The sequence below is a fragment of the Protopterus annectens genome, chromosome 10.part0 (genome assembly GCF_019279795.1).
Source record: "Protopterus annectens isolate FY-2018-M chromosome 10.part0, PAN1.0, whole genome shotgun sequence".
NCBI lineage: Eukaryota > Metazoa > Chordata > Ceratodontiformes > Protopteridae > Protopterus > Protopterus annectens.
Window position 1 is genome coordinate 629151291 of NC_056744.1, and position 12104 is coordinate 629163394.

The 12104-nt window shown below is 36.8% G+C and overlaps 1 protein-coding gene across 1 annotated transcript in view; it reads left to right on the top strand.

The window, feature by feature from the left end:
- Nucleotides 1–12104, top strand: part of TEX9 (testis expressed 9) — a 1071864-nt gene that overhangs the window by 826442 nt on the left and 233318 nt on the right. The window contains exon 8 of the mRNA XM_044085454.1: nt 9415–9497. Coding sequence (XP_043941389.1) covers nt 9415–9497 — 83 coding nt within the window. The remainder of the gene's footprint in view (nt 1–9414; nt 9498–12104) is intronic.

The following is a 12104-nucleotide window of genomic DNA, read 5'->3' on the forward strand; positions in this document are numbered from 1 at the left end:
GTCATTGCCAATTCACAGCCTTTCCCTTCAGATTCATCACTGCCACCTGGGTGTTTAAAAAGTGCACAGTTCAATAAGCAGCTCATCTCAGGCTGCTAGGGATAAAAAATGTTCCCCCTACTTGGATGACTGGCTGATAGGCATGACATCAACGAAGTCAGTCCATAAGAGCAAGAGACTACTTACTCTATTTGTGCTTGTCCTTGAAAATAGCTTAAACTTCCAAAAGTTGCAGTTGGAACCAGTTCAACAACTGCCATTCATTGGATTCCACCTGGTCACTACAATTCTCCCTATTGACAAGTTGCAGTTAGTTCAGAAGATAATTGTGATTCTACTGAATCAACAAGCACTCACAGCAGCCTTGGTTCTGAAAGCCTTAGACTTCAATACTAGTGATATCTGCAATATAAATGTATTCCAGTAATCAGGGAATGTTGAGAACAGGCATGAGTTCAAGCTTCTGTATCCAGCTACTTTCAGAATATTTTTTTACTGAAGGGTTTAAATCAATTTTAATGCAGAATATAGTAAAGAGAAAATACAAAAGTTTGTCCAACAGAAAGTGATTTATCAGACAGAAGGAGATTCTGCTTCTTGTTTTTCTGGTAATAAAGCCCATTGAGAGACTGGCAGTGAAACCTTTTCCAACGTTTCAAAGGAAAATGCTTTAGAGACAGAAAAAAAGCATAAGAGTTGAATAGATGAACCAGGAGTACTTTGGAAATGAAGCAGAGACTGCATTTGGTAGACAGAGATCAACAGGAAGATAACCAGCTACTCAGAAATTAACAAATAAATGTAGGATTACAAAGGATTAATTATATTTGTGAAATATGACAGAACAAGAAAGCCTGAAAATATTGGACTTCTTTGACTTTGTTAAACTTGTAGAGGGCTCCAAAGCATATGCCCTACTTCATGTCATTAATGCTTGGATGAACATGTAAGAGAGGGTAGGAGGAAGGAAAGAGATGACAGTAAGTAAAAGAACATGTTGTTCTTAACTGTAGTGTTTTTATAATGCATGACATAACCTGCATACTGTAAAGTAAAGCTTTCTCGGTTAGTTTTGAGTGTAACAGATACTAAAGTTAACATGTGTCCCTGTTTTTTACCTTCTTTCTTTCTCCTTGTTCATTTTTAAGAAATCTAGGCAATGCAATGTAAAAAGAGAAGACAAGTCTGAATAAAGGTGCATGATACAAGAAAAATTGATGTGCTTTTTTTTTACTCTTGCATAGGGGAATGACTGGATTAAGGCCCTAGGCTTGCTCTAGTAACAAGTTTTAAGGGAAAGCAAATAAATAAAAAAACACAGCAGGAGCATTCTATTGCCCCACAAGTGGTCCCTAAATCTGGCGGTGGCAGCTCAAATTTTTTGGTGCTAGGGCACTCTGTGTTGTGACCTGTTTGTGTCCCTGTCCTACACCAAGTGCAACAGCTATTATGCCCTTGCAGGTACCTGCTTCTAATGTTTCTATGGAGACAATCTGATAAGGGGCAATAAATACAAAATACTACTTTCTTTCAATGGCTATGAGATAATGTTTTCTGAAAGCATTCAAATGTTTTTCTAATCTGGGAGAGAAATAAAGATGAGACAGTAACAGACAACACTTAGTGGAAGTAGAAGCACAGGCTATACCATGTGTCTTAGCATAGATAATCTTCCTTATTGGTTAATCAAAGTTTGTGAGTGTAGTTGTCCATCTGAAACAATTGCTCCTCTTAGGAGGGTTAAACTTCAATATTTGAAGTTGTATGTAGTTTTGTGTGTTGGTATTAAGTTAATAGATTTTACGGGTGTTCTGGGGTGTGTGTTTTTGTCTGAGGGTTTTCATTAAAACAAAAAAATTAATAAGATGTGGCATAGGTTTAAATGGATACAACTGCATAAAAGATCAACCTACCAAACAGTGTATGCATGTAACATAAAAGCTGAAACTAGACAATTAAAAAAAGCTGTTACACATAACAGGTGGGAATAATAACTTCTTAACATAATGACACTTTCTGTATTATCTTTGTGTGAATGGTTTTACAGATATATACAAAAAAGAAAGAGTACTGAACTATATTAAAAAAAAAACAGAATGCAAATAGCTATGCTACAGGAGCCACATTTGGAAAGAACTGAGCATGTGAATTTGATAAAGAAAGGTTTTCAGGATGGTTATTCAGCAGAATATCTGGGACAAAGGAAAAGGGGAGTACATATTAATTGCAAAATGAGCTCTAGTAGTGATAGAAGAGGGAAAAAAGATAATGGTAGATTTGTAGTACTAAGGGGCTACTGGCAAGGGAGGAGGATTACACTGGCATGTATTTATATTCCACCTAAAACTGCTATAATGGAGCTTAAGAAAATTTGGGGAGAAATAATCATCTTTCAGTCCAGAATATTACTCATAGGCGAGGACTGGAATTTGATTTGTAGCAGTGAGTCTGGGGGCCCCAAAAGGGAAAATATAACAAAAGATGGTAGATTGTTGCAGAAATTTATGAAGATATTTGGCATGGAAGATGTGAATTCAGTAGTAAGAGTTTGGATGAATGTACATATTCTTCCTTAGGTAAAAAAACAACTGGGCTATGCTATATAGGAATTATATTTCACAGGTATATTTGCATTTAATTGAAAGTTTTGATACGTATCCAGTAACTACTTCAGATCATGTGCCAATAAAAGCTAAAATAAAAATGAAAGGTAATGAAATAAAAATGAGACACTGTTGCTTTCCTGCCTGTCTGGAATTAAAGTAATGGGTGGTGGAAATTGCTTAGGAGTTATTAGGGATGATATAAATTTCTTTTGAAAATATAGCTAGGGAGTTGGCTAAAATTAAAGTGGAGTTTAAACATAGGGTGTCAATAAAAAGAGAGAGAGATGGTTAATAAGAATTATTAAATGAGACTGACGAAGGTTAAAGTATTGTAGAACAGGGACAATTTCACAGAACAAGGAGGAGGAGCAATTGCAGAATGCTAAACAGAAAATAAGGGATTATCTTGATAATATGCATGAGTTTAGAAAGACTGCTGTTGAGCATTTTTTTTTGTTTGCTAATAACTCCAGAGCACAAAAACTTTTAATACAACAACTCAGGCAACAGAAAGTAGGAGTTGTGAGTTGTCACCAATCATAAAAAGCCTATAACAAGGAAGATAACCAGAGATCCTGTAGAGGTACTAGTAATGTTTTGAAATGTTATGAAAATCTATATAAAGCAAAGAAATATGAAAATCAAGAAAAGGTACAAATGGAAATGTGTATGCAAGAATTACATATGCCAAGGTTAGAGGTAGATGAAGCTCAATTACTAACAGAATAAGAAGAGATGAAATAAAAATGGTGTTGCATAACCAATATACAGGAAATTCCCCAGGAATGTGGAAGTTTGGAAGCTAGAAAGGAAGAAACTGATAAAGATCTGGAAGGTTTTGTTTAACAGTATTTTAAAAGGAGGAGAAGCACCAACATCCTGGATGAAAGCGGTGGTGGCTGTAATACTTAAAGAAGGTAAAGACCCATCAGATCCAGCGACATATAGGCCATTTCAATTCTAAACCATGATTATAAAGTGTTCATGGCTATAATGGCTAAAAGAATGGCAAAATGAATGCCAACATCGATAGATATGGATCAGTGTTGTTTTGTGGAGGGGAGTCTAACATCTGACAACATTAATAGAACAATGATTATCCACAGGGAAGCAGAATATAAGAAAATACTGCTGCTGTTGGGTGTTGATGCAGAGAAAACATTCACAGAATAAGGTAGGATTTTATGAGTAAGGCAATGGAACATTTGCATGCCCTGATAAAATTATAAGGTTGATTAGGAGGTTATATGAGGGATCACAGGTAAAAATTAAAGTGGCTGGGTTCCTTTCCGATAAGTTCTGTTTGAGCAGAGGACCTATGCAGGGGCATCCTCTTTCCCCTTTGTTATTTGCATTATAGTTAGAACCACTGGCAAAGAAAATAAGGGACACAGAAATTCAAGGATATAATTGATATGGTAGTAAAGACAAGATGGCTTTATTTGAAGATGATATTATTTTATACCTGATAAAATGAGAAAAGGACATTTTAGTGTTGTGGAATATTTTGAGACGTCTTCAAGTCTTTTTGGGATACAAAATTAATGATGATAAAACAAAGGCAATAGCTGCAAACTATGTATCCACACACATGAATTGGTTCAACAATACTCATATTTATGGGGACACGATAAAATGAAGTATGGATTAAAAAGGATTATGTTATAGCAGCCAGGAATATGTGGGAAGAGACTTAACAAAAGATGGTCAAAAACTGAGAAACTGAAAGCTCTGTTTTATGGATATAGATAGCAAGATACACGCAGTCAAAATGGTTTTAGTCCCCTAAGTTTTATACACATGTCAAGCATATATTATCAACCAGAGGAAAAGTTCTGGATAGCAATTAATAAAGAATTGAAGAATTTTTTCCTGGAGGAGAATATGGCAGAAGTTGAGTGAGATAAGCTGATCCTTCCAATAGAGCAAGGTTGTTTGGGATTCCCTGATATGAAGAGGTATTTCAGAGCTACCCAGCTAAGGCTCCTATACATAGCACAAGCAAAAAGCTATAATTCATGGTGGAAAGGGATGATGATGAAATGGGGGGAAGCTCAAGAAACAAGGAGAGACTGGGATTTTTGATACAGATCCTTAAGAAAAATAACAATAAACATACAGAATATTATATTCATAAAGTAGCCGATAATATTCTAAGAAGTAAGCCAACATGAGAATGGAGAAAAGAGATTCTGCCAGTAGGGATGGCTGCAATTAGGGATACAGATGGTAGGCAAGAAAGGGCTGGAATTCACAGGAGAAAACTGGCAAAGGAGCCAAGGTACTGGGAGCAAATAATTGAGTGTAAAGGTAATAGAATTAGAAAAGGCCAAGAATTTATTTAGACTGCAGGCTGGAGATTGCCTTCCCTATCATATGGTTCATATATTAGTACTAGGCTAACTGCCCTAGTAGGTTATTTTAATCCTAGCCAATTACCTCATACAATAATTAATCCCTGCACCTTGTGTCTGTAAGGAAAACACCTTATCCATTACGCCAATCTCCAAGGATTGATATCAGAGTATAGGCAAAGAGAAAGAAATATGGGGATCTTAAGCAAAAGACCAGCACTGGTAGAGTTTTTAGTAGAATCTAGAAAAGAAGCTGCTGTTAAAAAAGCATAATTAGTAGAGTATTAAAATATTCCATGATAATTATAAGAATCAGTCAGAGGATATTACAAAGGACTGGGAAGAGAGACTGGATAAGAGATGTACAAGGAAACAATGGGGGATATATCTATTGCTCTAATATGCAACAAAGTCTAGAAGATTTTGGATCTTTGCCTGGAAGTGTTTACATAGGTATTTTTATACCCCACATAGACTCCAAAGAATTTTTCCTCCGGTAGATAGCAAATCTTGGAGGTGTGATGGGGAAGAAAGAGGTAATTGGGAACATATTTTTGGGAGTGCAATGAGTTGGAAGACTTTAAAAAATTATTGCAGACTACTCTATTAGGAATACTGGGTGAACAAATTGGTATAACTAAGGAAGTTATTTTTTTTTAGCTATGATACAAAATCAAAATTGCCTAGACATAGTAAGGCCTTCTGAGTCTAATTATGGTGATTGTAAATAAATCAATTACTAGAAAATGGAAATCAAAGTCTAAACCAACTGTACTAGAAGTAGTGAATACAGTAACAGAAATGAAACAACTGGAAATGGGATCTTTAGAAAATGGTAGGAGCAAATTAAATAGAAAAAAATGGGAATTGTGAAAACAATATATGCAGAATAATGTTTTGCAGGAGGAATGAGGTTTGAAAGAAAGCAGAATTTGAATGAGTTATGTAATGTTTGACTGGCAATGGCTGGACAGATTATAAATGATGTATAATGTTTGCAACTCAAAATATGTCAATATGATTTATTTTCATTTATATAAATGTGTGATTATCTGTGTCATAAATGATAATTTAACAAAGATGTTTCTCATTTAAAAATGATATCTATAGTATATTATATGAGAGTTATTCAGTGTTTCCAAACACAAAATCCAGTGTCTCATAAAATCACATTGTCTAGATCTTGTTGAAATTACCTTCATTGGTGGCCTCAACTAGTGAAATTATTATTGGGGCAACCCCTTCTTCCCATTCTAGCATTCATGGTCACCATGAATGAATTTGCACTGGGGTAGAGGACCATTGTCTGGGACAGACAGTTCAAGAATCATGGATCCAACAAGAGGCCCATCTGCTCATCAAGTATACTTTAGATGAGGGCCATTCTTCTAGCACTGCAGGTATTTCAGAATCTCTTCTCCCAGGTTGCAGTAGCCATCCACTCTTACAAACATGTCTGTGGTATTGGTGTGGTATATCAACAAACAAGGATGAATGAGGTTCTTCTTCCTCTGTCAGGAAGCAGTGAGGGTATGGGGAATCTGCTATCAACTTGTAGCACTTTTTAGTTGCAGTACATATCTTGGGTCATGCCGACTTGTTAGCAGTCAAGCTGAATAGATGTCTTCTAATACCTCATGAGTGGCCTCTAAGTATATCTACAGTGAAGATAATTTTTCATTACTGTGGGGAAGTCTTGCTGTGATCTTTTCAACTCAACTTCCAACACCAAATACAGCAACGTCTTTTCCGTAATATATCTTCAGGAGGACTTCCAGAACCACTCTAGTCCACCTGTGGTCTCCAGGTCTCCTTTATGCATTCCTTCCTCAACCCCTGATGATGATGCCCATCCAGAATGCCAGGCTGTACAGAGCTAAAGTCATTTTTAGCCCTAATTTGACCTGACAGTTTTGGTTTTCCCTGCTTAGGCCCCACCTAGTAAGGAGGGGTCTCATACTGTTCCCCAAACGGCCATTTCACCAAAACTGAAACGGCAGGCATACTTTTGCGAAAGTGCTTTTCACTGAAAAAGCACTTTCACGGAAGTATGCTGAAAAGTAAGGGAAATCGTGGGGGAATGGCTGTTGCTGAGATTGTAGTACAGTGGGGATAAGGGAATATTCCCTTTTCCCCACTGTAGTGCGATCTCGGAGTGAGAATATAAAAGTAGGGAGGTGCAGGGGGCTTGCCCCCCTGCGTAAACATTAGTTGTGTGTTTTTTTGTTTTTTGTTTTTTTTTTTACTTTTTTGAGGGACTTTAGCGAAAGTGCTTTTTCGGTAAAAAGCACTTTCGCTAACGTGTGTCCGGTAGATGTGGTTTCAGACTATTGAACTTTCGTTCAGTAGTCCTAGATCCATAAGGAGACTTCTCCTTCTAGAGCATCATCTAAGGCTCCTTTCACAGCTATTTGACAAGCCTTACCCAGACATACATTTCCTCACGTTGATTGCATGGTTTATTCACTTCTAGTAATGGCCAGGGACTCGTATTACCTTCCCAGGGTAGTCCACTTATTGTAAGTATCACAAAAGCCTTCTACAAGAAAAACCTATAAAGATAAGCAGTTTAAGCTTTAGCATGAGCGAACTAGAAAGGACTACTAAATTACATTAAAGCAAGTACTAGTTTAGATATTTTTAATAACAACCTGGACACTTATTATGGGAACAAGTGTTTTGGCATATTGGCAGGCTAGAAGGGCATTAATGCCCCTGCTTGAAATATTTGTATATATGTATGTATGTATGGATGGATGGATCCATTTACTGCTCCAGTCTCTTCAGTTCTCCATTTCTTAATAGAATTGTATTTTTCAGTGGTAAAAGATTATCTTGCATCCATTCTGTATATGTCCTAGGCCTCTACCTATAATTGTTGACCTCATACGAAGGTCCAACCCCTACACAGGATGTCTGTTTTTTCCTAGACAAATTAATTTCAACCCCATTCAGACCTGCAGCTAAAGCTTCCCTGAAAACACCTCCAAGAAACAGTAGCAGAATCTTATGTAAATAGCAGTTCCACTGACCGTCAGAAATGACATTCCTATTCTGCTTTGTCTAACTAAACAATGACACACACACACACACACACACACACACACACACACACAAAAGATTTAATGAAAGTACCTCCATGGACCTGCACAGTAGTCTCATACAAGCAACAGTCCTGTTGTCATTAAAAATATATATGTTCTGAGCAGGGAAAAAAAATATTTGAGCAAAAAGGTTCCTTGAAACCCTACACATACCCACGGAATGACCTTTTGATATAACCTGACAAAATGTGTTCATATCAGTATGATGTAACCACTTACATGTTGATAGACTGTAGGATAGGCCTGATAGGAGGTTAGCAAGAAAATGAAAGGGTATGGGAGAGGGTGCAAGAATGATTGTCTACATTACAAAGGGTATGGGAGAGGGTGCAAGAATGATTGTCTACATTACAAGGGGTATGGGAGAGGGTGCAAGAATGATTGTCTACATTGCAAAGGGTATGGGAGAGGGTGCAAGAATGATTGTCTACATTACAAAGGGTTTGGGAGACAGTGCAAGAATGACTGTCTACATTACAAAGGGTATGGGAGAGGGTGCAAGAATGATTGTCTACATTACAAAGGGTATGTAAGAGGGTGCAAGAATGATTGTCTACATTACAAAGGGTATGGGAGAGGGTGCAAGAATGATTGTCTACATTACAAAGGGTATGGGAGAGGGTGCAAGAATGATTGTATACATTACAAAGGTATGGGAGAGGGTGCAAGAATGATTGTCTACATTACAAAGGGAATGGGAGAGGGTGCAAGAATGATTGTCTACATTGCAAAGGGTATGGGAGAGGGTGCAAGAATGATTGTCTACATTACAAAGGGTGTGGGAGACAGTGCAAGAATGACCGTGTGCATTGCAAACTAGTCTGAAAGCAGAGACTGGTTCTTAGAAAGAAACTGTCAGGTGAAAAGAATGCAAGCAGAGAAGTGCCATGGGCTTCAGTGCTGTGACCTGTCTTAGGATCATAGGCGATTACTAGGCTATCAACCCGGAGGCCATTTTAAGCCTAGCAGTTCCATCCCAATGTAATACCATAGAAATGCTAGTCAGTGTTTAATATCATATATCACTTTGAGTTTGGAAAAGAAGAAATGTATATATTGTTGATTCAGAGAGTAATGGAGCAGGCATGCTCACGTGCGTGTCTGTGAGATTAGGTTATAATCAGACTCGCAGTCTAAAACTGGCCATTAGAGATTTGGTAGCCAACAAAAAACAAATTAAAATTTCATGTCCTCATAATGTTTGTTTAAACCATATTTAAAAGCTTCCTGTCAGTCAGTCCAGACATGGGGCTGTATATACTTTATCGATATAAACCTACAAAATGCATAGGAATGCACAGGAAAGGCATTATCTGTAAGCAAAATGTATTTATTTATTTATTTTTGTAGGGGCCCAGATTCGATTTCTTAAAGCAAAGCTACGAGTAATGCAAGAGGAGCTTGACAGACTAGCTCATGAATGTAACAGAAAGGTAAGGGTGACCTTTTATGTATAACAGAGTACATGTATGAGAAAGCTTTTTAATCATTTGTTGTCATTATGAATATGTGCTGCCTCCATGTAAATGTAGCAAGATAGTTGTGTGTCTTTTGAACTTTTCCAATCTACTTAGCGTATCTGGTAGTGTTTGTGTAATTAAAAAAATGAGTATGTATTTCAGAGACCAAACAACTACATATTGATTTGGTGCTCGAACGTCGGAAGGCTTTGTGTTTTATTCCCATAGCAGGTTCTCGGATTAGTTTTCCCATTACTGACAATACAGTGCAGCATAACTACTGTTCCCCTGAGTGTGCTGTCTTTCTGATGAGATATTAAACCAAGTTCCCTTCAGCTTCAGTTGGTGGTAGCTCAGGTACATGCAAAACCTCCCATGGCACTTGTTGAAAAGAGGGAAGTATTTACATCTTTCCTTATTTTCTTTATTTACACATTCATATTCATGGCATATCTTGTCATTCCCATTTTTTTCTAAAACATATAATCTACAAACAAAAAATTCTATTTTTCATAACTTCAGACAAAACGCATACAAAATCTGATTCTTTCTTTTTAAAGACATTATTCTTTTAAGATTTTCTTAATCTTTCCTCCATCCTTTTCTCCACAGTCATATTTTTTATTTCATATAGCACATCATCATCATCTCTGTTTTTGTCATACAGTAATCATTCAGGTCTTCTTTTCCATAATCTCCAGATAGCAATGAACATTCTGTCCAGTTTTTCGATTTCACGTTTTTTCTTTCTTGTATTTTCCATATAATATCATATCCATTATTATTGTTTTAAATTCTTCCTATTTATATTATTTTTAAAACTTCTTCAAAAGTGACATTTTTTTACATTTTAAAAAATTCTGAGGATTCCTTAATGTGCTGAATATGTAAAAAGATCCTGTTTCTGTGATGTAGTCTTTGCAATTCCTAGATAGATTAGCCACAAAGAGGAAAGACCTCATTATTGACTAATATGCATGTCTGTGAATCTCTGTTAACTACAATGAAGTGCAGATCTGTACGTTCCACAGTAATTAACAACAGCTACCACACAGCCACCCACCCACCCCTCCCACCACGGTTGCACACATCATAAACCCCATACGTGTCCTTGTTTCCAGAACATTCACAACGTCCCCTTCTCCTGTGCCCTGATAATTTACAGATGACTGCAGTCCATGCATAATGCTAGACATTCGAGATTCACATTTTATATCCTTCAGTAAAGGCATGCTAGGGCGAATTCTGTTATCCTACGAGGCTGAGAGACATTCCTAATGGTTCCATGGTTCCTTTCCCTCTCCCTAGTTTATAATGGCATGTTGCAAGTATTGCATAATGTCTAAGATCCACAATATCTATTAAAAAACGCTGCTGAAATAATATAGCACTACTTTTTGTTTTGTACATTGTCAAAGGAAAAATAAACTTCAAAAATGATCAATACATGGCAGGTTCAGGTTAAGGCACTTTAATCTTGCAGCAAGGAGACAAAAACATGTTAATACAGAGTTTGTCTAACTAAAATCAGGAAGTAAGGTCTTTTTTATACATTTTCTAACAAGGCATTGCCTACCAAGCTGACGTAACAGATCACAAGTTTTAACATCATTACTTCATAGCACCTGTTTGTCCATGATTTTCTGCTTGCACTATCAATTTTATGAAAAACTTCCTAAGAAAAACAACGTGGCCTTGGTGACCACCGGTTAGATACAGCTTCCCACTATGTTATGTTACCATTCAAGGTACTATAGCTAATTCGAGCACAAAGCAAGTACAGATTCTTCAAGCAGTCTTTTGTTTCATGTATCTCTTCTTTTCCGCAGCTGTGCATGTTCTCATAACACGAACAGAGCTGATTGTTCATATTCAATCATATTATAGAAAACAGTATTGTTCTATTCTTACACTATTCATTCATTTTCCTGACCTAGCAGATAATCACCTGCTTCTCAGTACATTTCCAAATGGCATAAACATGAATTTTGCTGTACTAGCAAATACTAGGTCAGGGTGCATCTTGCAGTTTCAGAAAGCATACTGTGGTTTGAAAAATCATCTTATAATTTCATACAGAATTAAGCTGTACATAAAATAGAATGAAATGTGTTAACTCTTTTTAGCTTCTAATAAGCACTAAACATACATATTAATACATATTTCTCTAACATTTCCCCCCTGTTAATACTTTTTATTCTATTTTCAAAAGCATAAATAGTTTGCTTCTTCTCCAAACCTCTTCCATTTCGGATTTGCAGTTAAGAGAGTCATTCAGTTTAAACTTATGAAAGCATTTCAGTTTTCAACAACTCTTCAATTTCAGTACTTTGATACAGAGTCTCAGAAACTGATATGTCTATAAAATCTTTGATTAACTTTTTCATGCAGGGAATACCACAACAAATGCATGCTCCTAATAGGAGTAATCTTACACAAATGGCAATCAGGATGTTCATTAGGATGGAACCCCACCCCCCAAACAAATTCTGGAAAAAGTCCGTCAGAGGGTTTGGGGCTGGTTTGGTCATGGCCGACACTTGCTGGATCACCTCAAGATGGTCGTTTATCTCATGCTGG